At 31.0% G+C, this 20,184-nt stretch overlaps 1 protein-coding gene across 1 annotated transcript in view; it reads right to left on the bottom strand.

The window, feature by feature from the left end:
- Window positions 1–454: 454 nt before the first annotated feature.
- LOC134693769 (neprilysin-1-like) overlaps window positions 455–20,184 on the bottom strand; it is a 48,578-nt gene continuing 28,848 nt past the window's right edge. Inside the window, exons 6-22 of the mRNA XM_063554675.1 lie at window positions 19,811–20,019; window positions 18,887–19,066; window positions 17,451–17,537; window positions 16,792–16,916; window positions 16,297–16,399; window positions 14,725–14,844; window positions 13,009–13,107; window positions 12,456–12,533; window positions 11,383–11,486; window positions 10,841–10,899; window positions 9,584–9,635; window positions 8,763–8,830; window positions 5,336–5,466; window positions 4,243–4,308; window positions 3,510–3,605; window positions 2,296–2,372; window positions 455–942 (exon numbers count right to left, since the gene is read on the bottom strand). Of these exons, the coding sequence (XP_063410745.1) occupies window positions 843–942; window positions 2,296–2,372; window positions 3,510–3,605; window positions 4,243–4,308; window positions 5,336–5,466; window positions 8,763–8,830; window positions 9,584–9,635; window positions 10,841–10,899; window positions 11,383–11,486; window positions 12,456–12,533; window positions 13,009–13,107; window positions 14,725–14,844; window positions 16,297–16,399; window positions 16,792–16,916; window positions 17,451–17,537; window positions 18,887–19,066; window positions 19,811–20,019 (1,754 nt within the window). The 3' untranslated portion in view covers window positions 455–842. The remainder of the gene's footprint in view (window positions 943–2,295; window positions 2,373–3,509; window positions 3,606–4,242; window positions 4,309–5,335; window positions 5,467–8,762; window positions 8,831–9,583; window positions 9,636–10,840; window positions 10,900–11,382; window positions 11,487–12,455; window positions 12,534–13,008; window positions 13,108–14,724; window positions 14,845–16,296; window positions 16,400–16,791; window positions 16,917–17,450; window positions 17,538–18,886; window positions 19,067–19,810; window positions 20,020–20,184) is intronic.

Below are 20,184 nucleotides of genomic sequence, written 5' to 3'. Positions count from 1 at the left end.
ACAATACACGATTTTTTCTTTTTAAAAACATAATATTTATACATGTTAGTCTGTATAACTTTAATTTAATACATGAAAACTTTGTTTTAAATAATACAGTACATTCACCATTAAAACTCATCTCCTCAAATTACTTTGTTCATCATATGCCAATTTCCAAAATGTACACACGAATCAAGAAAAATATTTCCTACAAACATGGTCATGCTTATCGTTCAGAGCCTCTAATGTCGGTTTACTCTTACAAGCAAGACTTGTCCAACTATATCAATTATATTGACGTTCATAACAATAAACACATACTTTGATGACCTGTGTCAGTCCTTTTATGTAGGTCATTGAACTTAATGTAAGCGAAAGTTGATCACCAATAATATTATCGACAGAACAAGTCATATCAACGCTTTTGTCAAATATTATATGTACTACAATCCTGTTTTAATATTCTGTTTCATATCACAAGTATCTAAGTATTCGGGCATAACTAAATAAATATAAATGTTGTAATAAAAAACGTACATCAAATTTATCGAGGTAAGTTTAAACAATTATAACAGGTGTATCTGGGTTTAACAACGCTTTTATGTAATCGAACTGCAGCTGAGATTTGTTATGCATATAAATACATCCAGGAATATGTTTCAACATCATCACTTTTAAGTTATGTCGGTAAAGTTTCTTCAAAAATATTTGCAAATCTAGACTGACTATAGAGTGTTTTAATAGTTCCTCCTTATTCACGTCCAGTTCAGAACAATCTTGGATTTAAAAATGTATATAAATAGTTTGACTGCCTTTGCCGGTTTCGGGTGCATAGTCAGATGCTGAATCCCGTGGAATGATCACCAAACTGAACATTTCTTTACAGGGTTCATTCTGCTTCCAATTGGACAGTTGTATGCTTTGGAAAAGTCAACCGAATTAGACAATGGACCAAGCACTCTGGAAATAAAAAGAATAAGTTCAACATTATCGAACAAATATGTTTACACTAGCAAAATCAGAGAGTAATATACACAAAAACTATAATAACACCAATTGCATAACATCCCATATTAAGTCAATATAATTCAGATCCTATATAACTTTTACATTGGACCAAAAGAAAAATCTGACGAAAACATTAATAATATTCAAATTTATCACACATTTTATTCTGTTAGTCCACCTGCATTGGCATTAAATCTGAAATTCCAAATTGGTTGTATGTTGTGCTCAATTCATCCCTCCTGTCATTCAACTTATTTTTATAAAAGATCTACAATTTGTTTTATTATCATCGATTGATTTACCATTTTCACTTTTTTTTTACATCGACAGTTTATAATACATTTTATTTCCAGGGACAGAAGTTATCTAGATAAACTCAAAAGCCAAAACTCCATACATTAAGGTTCATCATAACAAATGGACAAATATGGCCGTATTTTCACCTCAAAAACTATTCTGTGTACAGTCTTACCTGTGCTGTTTGGAAAGTGTTAATGCCTAGCATCCACTACATATATTAACGTTAAATGCATTTTGTGTTTAATGGTTTTTGATGGGCATCTTGTTTTGCCTTTTTTGAGAAGGTGCAAAAACAAACAAACACCTGAATTTCTTTGATACTGTCCACTCACTGACTCAGATAAACTCTTTAACTCACCTATTGTTGTGAAGATACCTGGTGTCCCAATTAAGGACAATGAAAACAATACAAACCGGTTTTTTACCTGAGGGAGCATTTCATAGTTGTACCACAACTAAGTCAATTTTCACACCTTTGGCATGAAGGAAATAAAATGCCCATCAACATTAAAAAGAGATTTTATCTTTCTGAAACACAAAATGCATTTTACTATATTATATCTAGTGGATGCTAGGCATTAAAACTTTTCCAACTTTACAGGTAAGTCTGTCCTTTTTATATTTTTGACATGTGAATACAGCCATATTTGTCCGTTTGTTGTGATGAACCTTAAGAACGGTGGATAGAAACATGATCTAGATCTTGTTTTTATAAATTAACATTTTTTCTTTTGATTTTACAAATGCAGGTGGACTCACAGAGAAATATTGTTAACCATACTGTAAGAAAATATCACGCTCATAATATCTTTTATCATTACGTATTGTAGATATCCTATAAAATATAAATTTTACATCAAATACATAATCAATCCAATATATTTCAATCAAAAAGGTGATACGTGCATACATACACTCATTTACTTGGTGTACATTTCTCCAATGAAAAATGTTTTAATATTACAGAAAATTGAACCAAAAAATTGACTATTAATTTCAACATACCGAATTGCTCCCGGACTATGCACTGATGTTCTAATTTTTTGAAGGGCTTCCTCATCCCTCATGTTACCACACCATATCTGAAAATAATAAAATGTTCTGTTATATGTGATTGATTTATAACAGCCACATCGGACTTGAAAATAAATGTACCATCATGTGTCTCCTGTATAAACAAGTCTACACGTTTTGAATATTATATAAATGACATTATTATTATGGTGGTCCATAAGTGAAATATAATATGACAAGTCTTTATCACATGCTTAGATTACCTTAGCCGTATTTGCCACAACTTTTTGGAATTTTGAATCCTCAATGCTCTTAAACTTTGTACTTGTTTGGCTTTATAAATATTTCAATTTGCGCGCGTCAGTGATGAGTCTTATGTAGACGAAACGCGTGTCTGGCGTACTAAATTATAATCCTGGTACTTTTTATAACTATTAGCAGTATCATTAACTTGTTGATTCAAATGACTATAAATATATACGTATTGAATCTGGTCTTCATGCTCTGTAAAACATTTCTGAGGAATTATAAAATATGTTTTTGTCCTTTGTATACAGTTGATATTTACAATAGCAGTTAGGCAGCGAATATGCAATGAAGTTAACAATGTCTTTTTATCAGGAAAAGGAACATTGCCAAACATTTCTGTTAACAATTAACATTCATAAGCAAGGTGATCTTTCAATAAAAAAAATTAAAGTTCACGATCAAGAGTATGGGTATACCTGTGCGTTCACGATCAAGAGTTTAAGTATACATGTGCGTTCACGATCAAGAGTTTAAGTATACATGTGCGTTCACGATCAAGAGTTTAGGTATACATGTGCGTTCACGATCAAGAGTTTAGGTATACATGTGCGTTCACGATCAAGAGTTTAAGTATACATGTGCGTTCACGATCAAGAGTTTAGGTATACATGTGCGTTCACGATCAAGAGTTTAGGTATACATGTGCGTTCACGATCAAGAGTTTAAGTATACATGTGCGTTCACGATCAAGAGTTTAGGTATACATGTGCGTTCACGATCAAGAGTTTAGGTATACATGTGCGTTCACGATCAAGAGTTTAGGTATACATGTGCGTTCACGATCAAGAGTTTAAGTATACATGTGCGTTCACGATCAAGAGTTTAGGTATACATGTGCGTTCACGATCAAGAGTTTAGGTATACATGTGCGTTCACGATCAAGAGTTTAGGTATACCTGTGCGTAATTTAAGAAGAACAACTGATCATGAGATAGGTCAAGTCCAGGTAAAATAGAATCTTCACCATTTGCTTTCACCCATTTTCTGTATGCCTGTATAAATAAATAATTACATTACATGAATATTTTATGTGTTATTATGATTGACTAAAAGGAATCTGATGTCATTCGGAAATCAATTGTCATTTCAAAATAAAATGCGACATGACTGATGACACGAACTTCCATAATAAAGTGCACAGACACATAAACAAAATCTATAGAGTAAACGTGTTTCATGATCCTAGCCTTACAAAATGTAGATATAAGTATGAAAGTGCTCATTTAGTAATTATATAGGTTTGTCAAAGCGTTGACCTGCGCACATAATAATAATGGAGCCGTTCCCGCTTTATATAAAATGTACTTCGGTCAACCTCATACACCCCAACAAATTTACAAAAAGATGTATTGATTTTTTTTTTAAATCATAATTTTATTGCAAGTGTTTACTCCACTTATTTATTCCATTTTTTTTACGAATATTTTCTATAATATTTTAAAGTGGTTCTAAAATATAAAGAGAATATGTATACATTTTGAATTGAAACTGGATCCAATTCATCATGGTTTGTTTTCAATTATAAACTTTTACGTAGTGAATCTAAGTGTTGTATTTTTTTTATTTAAAACTCAATAAGACAATTAAATATGTTCAAGTCAAAGAAAAAAAAGACTGATAAAGTTTTACCCGATATGCTTGCTTTAACCCTCCATTGTCGGCAATGTTTTCACCCTGTGTGTTTCTTCCATCAATCTGAAAACAGAAGATGATTTTAAATACTCAATAAAGATACATAATTTCCTACATAAAACAAACATGGAAGAAAAAACATATAATTTAAAAAAAAAAATGTGACGAATAAAACCGTTAAATTTGACAGCACGAATTGAAAGGTATCAGACGTCTTCTGTTAGGATATGACGAAGGTGTTATGTGATTTTTGACTTACAAAACAATCCAATAACAATATTCAGCATTGCTATTTATACTTTCATAGGAAAAAACGCAACAGGAAAATGCTAAATATGGCCCTGAATAATTCATTGATCTCGTTGTAGTGTATTATCTGGTCTTTGAATTTAAATAAATTTAAAAAAAAAGGAAAATCACAAATATACTGAATTCCGATAAATTAAAAAACAGAAAGTTTTAAATCAAATGACATAACACATCAAAGGAATGTACAACAACTCTTATATTCCTGAATTGGTACAGGCATAGTCTAATGTAGAAAATGGTTGATGTAACCTGGTTTTATAGCGCTAAACCGCTTACTTGTATGACATTCTTTCATCGCTATATTTACAACAATGCGTGAACAAAACAGACATATCATAGGAAAAATAATAACAATATGGATACAGCACTTTTTATGTTTTTTATCATTCATGCTAAGAAGCCGATAAGAAAAAAACATTAAGGCTATACGTATCGTCTAATTGGTGTTAGGTATAGTCCTTTTATATGATTATGGTATCATCTTAAAACATAATATTTGTCAGATTTTTCATATCCTTGTGCTCTATTTCTTGAGATAACAGATACTGTATATTCAGAAATTATTGCGATGTTTTTATTAGTGCAAAAAAATGCGATAGGGTTATAATCGCATTAATTAAAACTCTCATTTTGATTTTTTTTTCTTAATAATTAAACAGGATTTTTCTCATTATCGGAAAAATTCAAATCGTATTTTAGTCTTAAATAACAAAATTGCAATAATAAATGCACGCAATAATTTCTAAATTTACAGTATACATATTGAGCAATGGGTACTTACGTTTTTATCAATTTGCTCTAGTTTATATCCTGAATACTGATCAATGATGCATTGTGCTCTATGTCGGAATGCTTCTATTGTTTCATTTTTCCACCACTGTTTCATGTTACCTTCCTTATCATATTGTCGACCTATGAAAGTGAAAATATTGACAAATATAAACTAAGCTTGACAACTATAGAATATAATTGTGTGGCCTTCAGTAATGAGAAAAATAAAACAATTCCATAATGTAAGTTCGGACTGTTTGTTTTTAAAATCATAGATAGAACCTAAAATAGGCAAGTTATGGTCAATTACGGACAAATATTTTTACAGAAAATTTAACATGTGTAATAGGAGATAAACTTTGACCATCTTTTTATTCAACCAGATAATAAATGTTTCTTTCAAGACGAAATATTCATTAGAAAAATAAACTAAAGTAGGGATATCATTCAATTTTGCGTAAACCAGATTGCATAAGAATGTGTTTCCTAGAAGGAAATAGACCATAAAAATGCATGAAAATATCCAATTTGAATAAAACTATACAACAATCGTTTATGATGGTTTTCATAATATCATATTTTAAAGTTAAATGTTAAAACCAAGCTTAGGCCAACTTTAGCATACTCCTTTGCTTATAACATTTAATCGGTACCGACGCTGTTTGACTATAGGTCCACATCGGTACCGTGTGTCCTGTAACTAGTTTTTTTATCAGGTCAAGAATCTATGTAATTAAGCTGAAACTCTGGCTTCATCTCAATCACTTAAAGCTGACTTTAGACAATATGCCTATTTCAATCAGACCCGATTGTCTTTATACACTTTCAAAACGGCTCAACAAACTTTTTGTCAACCGAGTACCGCATACGAAATATTCCAGAAAAACTGTTGTCAAACCTTATCAGATGTCTCAACAGCTCTAAGTATATATTGTATGGATAATATACTTAAGATAAAGGAAGACTTACATGCTGCATGATTAATTATTGTTGGAAACTGGTTAAATTGTCATGGATATCAACGGATATAGATGCCTAACAAGGGCTCTATATTTTATATTAACTGTATTCCCCTAACGTCCAGTCATCTAAGCGATTGCAACTTAGAAAATGTATATGGCCTTCAACCACAAGTCAGCAAAGAATTTTTCTAAACAATTTCGATGTAGCAAATATATTCAGTGTATATCTTACTTGGTGTACTTGTAGAAAATTGAATGAAATTTAAAACAAGACTTGTTTTCGAACAAACAATTTATTGTTTTGATGTTGCACTGAACAACATTTAACAAATCATATACAACAATAATCAACTATTATAATTAGTTGTAGCTGTATTACACAAATAAACACCAGTTAATGAATTGTGTAATGCTTTATTTCAGTCATACAGACATCGTATATTATGTATATCTTCCGTACATGTAAATTACTTAGCGTACATAACAGAAAAATATGTTGTAAGTTCAAGGTTGCATTTATCATCGAATATATTTTGCCATTCCCGGTTCATAATAGAACATAACATCGAAGACGATCATTGAATCAAAAGAATAACATTCAGATAAGTTAATTAAATAGATAATATCAGCAAGGACGATGTCTTTAAATTAGGCAAACAACCTAATTTAAATAAAATCATTTCCTTTACTACAAATAGTTGATTATCTGTTGATGGTCTCAGATCGGAAGATGATAATACATAAAGGTAACCCGTATGTGCACTTTAAAAGTATCATAAGGACAACTGATGACTTTAATTTAAATTAATTTCTTCCAGACGACCTGGAATGAATCGAATTATCAAAGGAAGAGGAAACAAATTTTATGTTTTCCGAGTTCATTAAAATAATATTCCAATTACATTAAATCTTTAAGACGAACCTTAAAATTATTGCAACCGACATTTTGGACAAATGATAATATTTTAAAATGCATGTCTGCGTGAATGCACAACGACTTAAAGTTACAATTTATGTTCCAATATTTCAAGAGGAACATTGAAAGTATATGCAACCGACTTTTGCAAAAATGCAAAATAGTGTGATGAACATCGTTTAACTTTATTGATCATAATTTAAAAGGTTTCCGATGAACGTTAAACCATACATGCATATGGAATGAAGCGTATTTGGTACATTGAGTGTTATTTGAATTTGCTAGAATGGATTCAAAAGTATAATTGTTGAGATCGCTCGCAGAATAAACTGGTTACAATTTTTGTCCATTATCTAATCTATCTGAATCAATGGAGATAAATGACAAGTTGAGAACGGCAACAAGACAAATTTATAAATTGGAAACCATATCTAAAGGTCAGGAAATGACCGTTCATCGTCGTTTATGTAAATGTAGGACTGTGTAAGTGCACATCAATAACTTTGAGTCTTAGTTTGCTTTTTTATGTATCTTTTGCCTTTTTTTGTTTTTTGTCTGTGTACAACTTTCTTACCCATAAGGTTTTATTGTCAATTTATAACGATACAAAACTGGGTGTTGATAACACTTTTTCCATTATTTTCTTACGTATTTGTAGATATGCATAGCTAATTATCCGTACAATTTGACGTTTCCTGTGTTATTTTAGATTTCGAAAAAAGAAGCGAGAACTTATAAAATGGTAAAACATGATTTGATGGCAATAACACCTTAAGAAATTTGTCCGTCAATTTTTGTGTGCACAGCAATTTAGGTTAATCTTTATATTTTGAACATGTCTTGCCTTGTAGATTTTCTCTCCCTTAAAAAACATAATAAATAGCTTGAAGGCCGAATCTTCACGTGGTAAGACAAGTACTATTGATCTTTTGCGCCAAAAACATTAAATAGGTACAATGTAGCTTTTATCACCCGAACATGGCATTATAATAATTAATTGGTTCAACCAATTAAACTTCTCTCAAATTAATAATTGATTAAGGAATTACAAATAAAATATGACTGTGTTCATTTATATCTTGTTATAGGAATTATAATAAGGATATATTCCAACAGAATTTTGATCGATTTTTTTCAATTTTCGTATCATACAACCTATTATTTTTAGAACAAGTCATCTAATAAAAACATTATCGTCTTGTTTTTTATCCGACCTTGTTAATACTCTAACTGTAGATGGATTGTTATTGGTTTTTTTTTGCTGCTGCACAAATAAAACTGTGATATCAAATATGGAAATGGAAATGGGTACTGTGTCAATAAGACAACAACCCGACCAAAATGCAGCAAACACAAATTGATGTTTAATATACTTCTATTAACTAAATCCATGAATGAAAGATATTCAAACAACATATTTGGTTTTTTTTAACAAGCTGTTCTTTCGTTGTATGCCTAATACTTTTTAGATCATGAATGTATGAAATAACATCATAATGCTCCATTTAACCCATAACCATTTCATAACAGTACATTAACTATGTGAATATTGTATTTACCTTTATCATCAAATCCATGTGTGATTTCATGGCCAATGACAACTCCTATGCCTCCAAAATTAAGTGACCTGTTGAAATAACATATAAGTAAAACTATACGTTTATTCATTAATAGGAATACATATTTCTGTGATTGAGAAATACATTTGAGATTGGAAATGTGGAATATATCAAACAATATATTTAAATATGAATCAGTTAGAGGCTCTATTGTAATGCATAATGTTAATACTAAAATTATATAATCTGCAAGGGAAAAAAATGTGTATAAGCTGCGATAATACTTGTTCATACATGTAGAGCTTAGAGTTCTATGTGAGGATTTTCCGATTCACATTTATTTCAACTATCTTGCATTTTTGAATGAATATATGAATAAGCGTTTTTTCAGATTTACTTGTAATGATTCAATGTGTTATATATTCACCTGCATATTATAGGTTCTTAAATTTCTTAAACCTAAATCTGGTTGTATTTACAGTATACAATGCTTGGTTTATATAATGCAATGTCGTGATCTAATCTGAAACGTTTTAATGTAGTTCAATCGTAGCCATATGATACGTCCGCAAATACATGACAACCTTTCACAAATTACTCTGATTTCTGATGCATGAACCGTTGATATAAGCTGCGATTACTAAACCAATCTCAACACGTATGCTGAATGTCGTCTAACGCATTTGATATCAAGGTTTTCTTTAATCGTATATGATAAAAGTTTAATGTATATACTTATGAGTGTCTGTGTGTTTCAATCTTTATCTCTTGATTCTTTTGTTATCGGTTTCTCTTGACAAGTCTAAGAATCGGAAACTTACTTTGGAAATCGTGCACTGTAGAAAGGAGGTTGCAGAATTCCAGCCGGAAAAACTAAAATAAAAATGTTACATGAAGTAACATTAAGACTATAGTTCCGAGTAGACTAATACGTGTTGATTTTTTTTCAAATATAATTTAAATTCATGAAAACTTCACAGAAACCGTATACCCACATTGAAGATACTACGCATATTCACTTAATATAGAACATTCATTAATAGTTTTATATGTAGATGATTCTCAACACATTGTAAAGGTAATAATGTACTTCAGTTAACTTCTAACTTTCAAAACGATATTCATGTTATTGAAAACTGGTGTTCGCATAATTGTATGAAATTAAATGCCAAAAAGTGTAAATCAATGATTATTGTGTCAAAACAAAGGCTTTGTTCAACTGGAAACAGTTTAGATATCAATATTTCAAATGAACAAAAGAAAATGTAGATTTTAAAAATCTTCTTGGTTAGATATTGGCAAAAACCTAAATTGGAATCAGTAGATAGATAAAATGTCATGTACTGTATCAAAAGAATCAATTTATTACAAAAGATAAGTGTATATTTACCTATGCATATACGTATTATCTATGTTAATGCTTATATTCTGCCATTAAATGATCATCAATTATATGGAAGTTGTTTTGAAAGTGGAATAAATAAACTTAATAAGTTATTATAGAAATCGGCTAGGGTTATAGTAGAAGCTGACATAATGACATCATCCAGTTTACTGTTTAATAGTTAACACTGGTTATATGTGGGAAACCGCAATCAACACCAAAAGGTAATAGATATAGGAAGATGTGGTGTGAGTGCCAATGAGACAACTCTCCATCCAAATAACAATTTAAAAATTAAACCATCATTAGGTTAAAGTACGGCCTTCAACACGGAGCCTTGGCTCACACCGAACAACAAGCTATAAAGGGCCCCAAAATTACTAGTGTAAAACCATTCAAATACTTGTATTAAATAATTAAATGGTATGGTTTCTAACTAATTACAACAAAATGTTCATTTTACTGATAATTAAAATATAACTTACATTCAGCTGATGAAAAACTATTAAATTTTCCAAAACCAAAAACAATTTGTTAAAGACAACATTTACATATTCAGGTTTTCAAATATGGAACAGTTTACCAAATGAAATAAAGAGGATTAGTACTTTTGTATTTTTTAAAACAAAATGTTACAAATTGTTCATTAATGACGTTTAAACAAGACAAAAGACAAAAACAAAATCCATCTTACCAATGTCATTAGTATTCGGGTTGTAAAAAGCATTTGCAACTGCAGGGTCTTGATCCCATCTGAATAAAATGAAAGAAGCAATTATAAACTATGCATTGACATTAAAAAGTGATATTCAAATAGTTATATTTTAGCCCAACGAGTGAGCAAATGTTTTAGAAGGTAATTTGTGCTGAATATATTATTTACCATTATGGTGTTTGCATAATGTTTCATTGACTTTAACCAATATCTAGGTTTATTCTTTTCATTCATCAAAAAAGTGCACTGAGGAGAAATTATTTATTAAATATGAATTCTGCATCAGTAAAGATTCAACATATGTTACAATGATTTTATAATGTTTGCTACGCACGCGATTAATCATTGGATTGCAAATAAATTGACTACCAAACTACCTAATGAGTCTTTTGTAGACGAAACGCGGGTCTGGCGTATATACTAAATTTAGTCCTGGTAGTTATGATGAGTTTATTTACATTCAATTTGTCATTATAATTGTCTTAGTATTAATATACCAACTAATACAAATAAATACATACAAATTCTTATCAACAGCATTTCGAAGATCTTTTAAAGTTTTCTTTGCCTCATATAATTCCACTTGTAGATAATTTTCAAAATAGTGATCTTCATCAAAATGCAACTGAAAAAAATCAAATACATTAATTTTGTACTTCATTCGTCCCATCAAAAATGATAACACTCTCCTTTTTAAGTACTTAGCAGTATATCTTTTAACTTCCGAGTGATATGTGTTTTGAATTGTAGCGATATGTATATATGATCGGGTTTTCTACACATTGATATCGTAAAATATCAGCCGCGAGCCACAATGTGAATCTGTTTTGCGAGTGAGCGTAGCGAACAATAGAATGTACGTTCTAATAATGGTCTTTTCCCTCTCCCTAAGACAATTTTACGTTTGACGAAAGCAAGCTTGATAACGTCTCCTCTCACATTGTCACGTCGCTGATAATGTCGGGTCTCGTTTTGAAGTCTTGATACGAGAATTACTGAGCGACAACTACATGTTTACTCTTGTTGAACTTGTGTCGAATTCTGATCGACCACTGTCCAATAATTCTTAATATTTTCATTTTCACGGGAAGTACAAAATTGCCGAAATAAAATCCAGAAAGTGCACATGCAAAGTTATTGATGAAAGTTTTGTATTTATTTGGCTTTTTAACTATTTCGATCTGAGCGTCACTGATGAGTCTTATGTAGACGAAACGCGCGTCTGGCGTATAAAATTATAATCCTGGTACTTTTGATAACTATTGAATACGCCAAAATGATAACCATCAAATATTTCTTATACCTTATTTAATGAAACTCGCGAAATTTTACATTCTAAAAAAACAACCCTCTATACGGTATGTGGAATTATAAAACAATTATGGTTTGTGTTTTAAATATATGATATTTCGGATTCGTCAATATTTGTTGCATTGTGTAAATATATTGAGTATGATATTTGTTATGTAAATAGCACGGGATTTTCAAAGCGTTTTATAGATTTTAATCTAATGATGATTCTTTTTGTATTATAGATATGTATTAGTATCATCTCTCAGAGTTCTTGTCCTTATTCTAAATTTACACAACTTACTTCTTCATATTTGGCATTTAGTTTATCTGCATTCTTTATAAAGTCTGGATATCCGATTCTCTCGTTCATAGAATCTGCCTAAAATATAATTCACTGTTTCAGCATATTTAAAATTTTTAAAACTGTTCATTTGCATTTGCATTTGTTATGAAATTCTTTCTTAGTCTTAGAAATTACTGACTGTTGATCTGGCGAAAATGTTTTTCTGAGGAGTGGGTTGAGAAAATTTTGTTTTGTGATGGGATATTTTTATTTTAGGAAGATTGCGTTGTAAAAAAGTTTGATGAAAAAAGAAATTGCCATAGTATTCCATTTAATACTAATTCTCATATTAACGGTAACGAAATGTTTAAGTGTCCACTTGCATAACAACACTTTCCTACAAAATAAACATGTTGCGGGGGTGAGTACGAAGAAATGATAATGAACCATCAACATTAAAGGATACAAAAATGTTTCTTCAATTATGAAAACTAATACATTTCTGTTTTGCAACCACATCGAATGATCTACTTTTATCATTTGTGAAATTGTTAGATAAACAGTTAAAAACCTTTTCCTTTGCGACTTCTTTGGTGTCTTTATCCATCCATTGATTTTGTTCAAGTAACTCGTTAAAAGCATCACGAATGTTGTGGATCATTTTTAGAGCCTGAAAAGTGTACAACACGATTATTTTCCAGTAATTTAATCAAAACTTTCCAGACATTTAGTATGGCTAATGAGTACAGAATAAGAATTCAATTTGTGTATATCATTGGATTTTAAATGTTGTTTAAACTGATTAAACCTTTAATAACGCCTTATTACATCAACATTTTACAATCAAATTACAGCATTTAAATGAATAATGATTTTTTAAATCATACCAAAGAACAGAAAATTAAGAACACGTCTTCCTTAATGTCCTTTATCATTCTTATTGTAAATAATCTTCTCTTAAAGATGTGACATTTATGCTTCAATTAGTTCAAAAAAACATTCTGATTCATTACCGAACAAATGGTAATATAGTGCGATTTGCAGTGTTATATTGTTTAATAAATTATACGATAGAACAAATAAAAGACAAATTTTATTTTAAAAAACTAATCATCTGAGCATAACAAAGATGCACTTTTGATGTGGTTTAGTTTTCTGTAATTAGTTAATACTTCAGTTTCTTTATGTATATCTCTTTCATATTCGTTTGATAAAATTTACTGTTTGCAATAGCATGAATTGTTTTATATAATAAGAATGTTCTTATCCCGGGCATAAAACAATGCCGTATTTGGCGAAACCTTATCAACTTTTGATCTTCAGTGCTGTAAAACATTGTATTTTTTTCACTTTCGATCTTTTATATCTGGGCGTCACTGGTGAGTCTTGTGTGGACAGGGCGCGTTTTTGGCGTATTGAATTTTAAACCTGATGCTTTTTGTTATCTATTAATCATGTTTTTTGTTGTCTAAAATGTTCTTGTATTTATTTGTATTGTAGTCCTGTAATATTATGTTGTCATTTCAATGTTATATTCAACTTTGCCATTAAAGTGAGAGGTTTGGCATGCCCCAAAACCAGGTTCAACCCACCACTTTTATTCCTCTTTAAAAGTGTTCTGTACCAAGTCAGGCAGATGGCCATTGTTATATTATTGTTCGTTTCTATGTGTGTTGCATTTTAACGTTGAGTCGTTTGTGTTTTCTCTTATTTTTGAGATATTCAGATAAGACGTGGCACGGTACTTGTCTATCCCAAATTCATGTATTTGGTTTTCATGTTATATTTGTTATTCTCGTGGTGTTTTGTCTGATGCTTGGTCCGTTTCTGTGTGTTTTGCGTTTCGGTGTTGTGTCGTTGTTCTCTTATATTTAATGCGTTTCCCTCGGATTTGGTTTGTTACCCCGATTTTGTTATTTGTCCATGGATTTATGAGTTTTTGACAGCGGTATACTACTGTTGCCTTTATTTACATTTTTGTTTTAACAATCAATAAGATCAATTGTAAAGAGAATGCATCCTCAATTTGACCAATATTTAATCATCATAAGTGCACCATAATAGATACATTCAAAATACCGAAGTTTCGCATAGTGTCCGAGTCTACCTATATTTACTGACTATAGGTAGTTCAGTGTTGCTCAAATTGAAATCAAAACTTAATTTGAATGGTAAAATATGATTTCCTCAGTTTTTGTTTTTAATCTTGAGTGAATTTTTCAGAATAGTTGGTAAACTTCTGTCTTTATCAATCCTATGTTCTATGTAACATTGCATATTTACGTACCGTTTCCTTACTTTCTTCGTCAAAATTGTCACGAATAAAAAGTGCTCCTAATGCCATACCCATTCTGTCGTTTACATATTCGACACATTTCTGCCACTGAGGTTTGTCCCTGGTCACACCCTATAACCATACATAACAAATGAGACCATTAAATTGAAATATTAGACAGAAGAATGAGAAATTATTTGGAATTATTTATATCAAGTCATACGCTTTGGTATTACCAAAACATATTATGACTCTTCGCTATTGTAATTTATAGACCTCATTGTGCACCTGAGATCAACCCAAATTATTTATGGGATCTGTGTAACTCAATCGTCAGTTATTTAATTAAACTCCGATATAGGTTTAGCACACTATGAATAACATAAAGTCCATACATTGGCAAATTATGTTTCGTATATTATATTATTTTTGAATTTTTCTACCTCAGGCATAGATAACCTTAGCTGTATTTGGCAAAACTTTGAGTAATTGTGGTCGTCAATGCTCTTCAACTTCGTATTTTATTTGGTCTGTTAAACCTCTTTGGATTCGAGCGTCACTGATGAGTCTTTTGTAGACGAAACGCGCGTCTGGCGTATATACTAAATTTAGTCCTGGTATCTTTGATGAGTTTATATACAGTACTCCAAATAATAATTTACATATTTTTTTTATGTTTTCAAAGGATGGTTATCACCTTTTTTTTATTTTATGAAAGTTATTCGATTGGCCGAGTTTTTGATCTTGTATCAGAAAAAATCAAAAATGTGTATTTATTTCCTATATTCACATATGAGAAACACAACGGGTAACTCTAGAGTAGCAATAATGTCTAACACTTTCGGACCTTCATCGAATATATGATTGGTGATAGTTACCTCATCTTTAACTTTCTGAAAAATTGAGAATGGAAATGAGGAATGTGTCAAAGAGACAACCCGACCAAAGAAAAAAAAACAGAAAAAGGTCACCAACAGATCTTCAATGTAGCGAGAAATACCCGCACCCGGAGGCGTCCTTCAGCTGGCCCCTAAACAAATATATACTAGTTTAGTGATAATGCACGCCATACTTATTTCCAAATTTTACACAAAAAACTAAAATTAGAATAGTACAAGACTAACGAAGGCCGCTCCTGACTTGGGACAGGCGCAAAAATGCGGCGGGGTTAAACATGTTTGTGAGATCTCAACCCTCCCCCTATATCTGTAGCCAATGTAGAAAAGTAAACGCATAACAATACGATTGTTTAGAATTTATTGTGGACCAATGTATTTCATATCTGAGTAGATATTTTTCTCACTATTGGTGAAGGCCGTGCGATGATCTTTAATTGCTAATTTACGTGTCATTTTTATTTATTTGGAAGAGTTGTATCATTGGCAATAATACCAAATCTTCGTTTTGATTATGGTTTTATGATGTACCTTCTGTATCATCCAGATGTTTTAAATACTGGGAAAGACTTTCAGTAAAGAAAGTAGTATACTGGTTGATTAATAGGATTAGTTATAATATGACATGTTTATGGATCTTATTAACCAGTTGAGTCTTTTCCTCGGTTAGTGAGATATTATACTTTACCAGCAGTATTTTATTGTAATCACTTCTGATTGTTGAATAAACACCGGTCATTTCGGGGACAAACGACATAACCAATCTCCATATAACATAATTCGCTATCACCCTAAAAAAAGTGATATAAATTTATTTAGTTTATGTTATAAAGCATGATTATTTGCGTCTATCTTTTTCTAATTGCAATCCTTCTGAGTTTATTCTCTAATGTGTTACCCTATATTTTTCAAGCAACTGCTTCATTTTTTTTATGTATTTATAACATTTATTTCATTTTCACTGCAGACAAAATATTAAATTTGTTTTGGTAAACTCTGAAATGTTTTCGTTATTTTAAACTAATATAATTGTTAATGTTTGTGTCATTTTGATCTTTTGTGGATAGTGGATAGTTGTCTCATTGGCAATCATACCACATCTCCTTTTTTATAAGTTAAATTATCATGAAACAGTCGAAAGGACAACAAAACAAGCATACATCTGTTAGTGTTTTCTTCCTACCTTTTATCAGCTTTCTCTAAAATTTCTGTCATATGAACCAAATACTCTGGAGAATATGTGACTAGTTCTTCTGTTTCATCAATGGTAACAGGTAGAGAGGCTGAAAAGAATTTCATCCAGTCAAACTGAAAATATATCATTGCCGCTATTGAGTATAAGCATGTTAGTGTTGGAAATCAAATAAAAGTTAACACAAAATCAAATGGCAATGAAAATATTACATTTACTTTAATGAAGAAGAAAATGTAATGATCAGAGATTGTTGTATGCGACTGTCGTGCGAGGTTTAGCTAGCTATTAAACCAGGTTTAATTGATCATTTCCACACGAAAAATATCTGTAGCAAGTTAAGTCAGCAATATGACAATAGTTATTCATTCGTTTGATGTGTTTTAGCTTTTGATTTTGCCATTTGATAAGGGATTTTCTGTTTTCAATTTTCATCAGAGTTTAGTTCTTGTCCTATCATAAACCAAAGTTTACCGATTCTTTTCAACAGCCATTTTTTTCCTCTGAACTTATTTTTATCTAATCGTGATATTGTAATTGTTTCATTTTTTTCCTTGATAGTTATCAGTGTAAGCATCTAAACATGCTTATGTTATTGGTGTATCTGTTCTCGAAACTGATTGATTTTTTGTTTGTTTAATAATACCTACTTTTGGAACAAGCTGTATAAGTTCTTTGAGGGTAAGCTTTTTGTATATTGCGCCAGTGTCATGTCTTTCGTTCAGAGGCTTAGTGATCTGAAATGAAAGCAAAGGTGACTAGTGAGATTTCACTAAGTACACAGTATGGGGATAACTCATCGTTAACATAGATGATCTTTGGATTAAATTGGATGGAAACTTCTGAAATTGTTCACCTTTATTATTGACTACTTACAATTCTGAGGTTAATGTACATGTTTGGAATATATAGCTATATGTGTAAGTGTATCTTTTAACTTATAAATGCTTGTTTGGCTTGTTTGTACTTTCTCTTTTGATTCTGTGGCTCACATCAATCGTTTTGTCCAATTCATTTTTGCTTTGCTTTGCTTTGCTTTGCTTTGTTTATATTATATGTAGTCTTATGTTGTCATTTTAATGTTATATTTAACATTACCACTAAAGTGCGAGGTTTGGCATGCCACAAAACCAGGTTCAACCCACCATTGTTTATTTAAAAATGTCCTGTACCAAGTCAGAAATATGGCCATTGTTATAGTAAATAGTTCGTTTCGGTGTCTGTTACATTTAAACGTTGTGTTTTCGTTGTGTAGTTTGTTTTTTCTTATATTTGAGTGTGAATTCACATTACTATAAGACGTGTCACGGTACTTTTCTATCCCAAATTCATGTATTTGTTTTTGATGTTATATTTGTTATTCTCATCGGATTTTGTCTAATGCTTAGTCTGTTTCTGTGTGTGTTACATTTTAATGTTTTGTCATTGTTCCCCTCTTATATTTAATGCGTTTCCCTCAGTTTTAGTTTGTCACCTATATTTTGGTTTTTTTTCAATCGATTTACGAGTTTGGAACAGCGGTATACTACAGTTGCCTTTATTTAGAAAGAAATCACCATGCATCAGCTTGTCTTCTATGATGTGAATTAATGGGTTAAACTAATTAGTAAATAATAAAAATTTAGAATTTAAAATAAAAGCGAGGCAAAGATGCCTTAGGAACCTTGAAACTCACAAGTCAAAAATCAATCTCACAACGGCTTGAAAAATCGAAAAAGACCAATCGACAGAGTTTTTACAAAACATCACATATAAAACGTACGACTGAGTAACATGAACCAAACCAAACAAACAGTTCATTTAAGTACTACACATCAAATCTCAAGATTGAGCAACACGTCGCCCATCGAAATCTGTAGTAGAAGTCCGGTTTTCCGGATAGGGTTTTTCATGAGCCTATTGCAAGACTTTCTCAATTGATATATGTTCTTTACAAAAAATGCCTGTACCAAGACAGGAATATGCCAGTTGTTATACATTTGTTTGATGTTTTTGAGATTTTGACTTTGCCATTTGATTAGGAATTTTCCTTTTTAAATTTTCTTTGGAGTTCAGTAATTTTGTGGTTTTACTTTTTAATACCTACATTTGCAATTTTGGTCTCAAAATCAAACACCTCCTGCATTTCTTTTACTGCAGTATCTTCATCTGCACCTAACCGTATTGCAACATTTATCATGAACCGCAAATAGGATTCAATGTACTCAGAGTTTGGGTCGAACACATAATATTCCCGACTTGGCATTCCCAGCGTGGGTTGATCTATCTGAGAAATAAGATATACATTTAAAAACCCGTTTTGTTACTTAAGAAAGTAAGCATTTTTTTTAAATAAAAAAAACGGTTAATTGAAATGATATTTGGTAAACATTAAACTTCTGGCGTCGTCTGTTGCTTTTTATACATTTTTGGCGTCATCTATTGATGTTTATACATTTCTGGCGTCATCTAATGCTTTTTATACATATAGGTAATACTTTTAGAATATGTCATATATTTATTATGTATTTGATTACACATAAGAGCCGTAATGCTCACAGTTAAAAAATAATTGAAAAAAATAAAAATACTTAATACTCATATTACACTCTAAACTTCTAATAATTTGTATTGTTATTCAAAGCTTTAGGTCATTATGTTCGGTTAGAAATTTATTTTCATATTCATTTTTTCTCCGAAATTAGCCACAAAAAATGGCAAACCATGTTAAGGTCAATGCGTGCTCAACAAAAATAAGTATTTCTTAAATCTATCGTCTGATATCATTTATAGGAGTTTCTTGAATTAACGTCGTTACTAACTCAAAAATGGTTATCCTTATTGGCTGGTCTGACAGTATGAGCAAAATATTGAATTATCATATTTTGGTACTGTTTGTTCATTGTATAAAACCTAACAGTGCTTATGTTTATAGGCTTTTTACTATAGTGTAGGCTTATTTCAGAAGATAGAACCGGATATTGACCCTCCTCATTTTTGTACTTCCTTTTACATACTCTGCTTGACAAACCTGAATTATATTTTGTGTTGAATTTTTATCATCTGGCGCAACCCATGCGTCAACTATGCTCGGAACATTAGCAAAACTTTTTCTTATTCTTCCTAAAACTAATTCTAAATCAAATGTGTCTGGATCCCAACTTTTACTAGCTACTGGCCAACCTCCATATCTGTCTAAAACTAGCCGTAAAGGCTTGTCGCCTATCCTATCTATTTGACCTAAAACAAAAACAAAATATCATAATGTAACGGGAATCTTATACTAAGCAAAACAATAAATTTTAAACAATTACTAGAAATATGAAGTTCGATCAAAAGCAAAAGTTGACACGATACAAGATTTTTTACCAGTGGGAAAGCCAGTGACATTGAAGAGCTACTTCC

Source organism: Mytilus trossulus, chromosome 12, assembly GCF_036588685.1.
Source record: "Mytilus trossulus isolate FHL-02 chromosome 12, PNRI_Mtr1.1.1.hap1, whole genome shotgun sequence".
Taxonomy (NCBI): domain Eukaryota; kingdom Metazoa; phylum Mollusca; class Bivalvia; order Mytilida; family Mytilidae; genus Mytilus; species Mytilus trossulus.
Note: the sequence above shows the minus strand (reverse complement) of the source record. Positions and strands in the feature narration are given on the sequence as shown.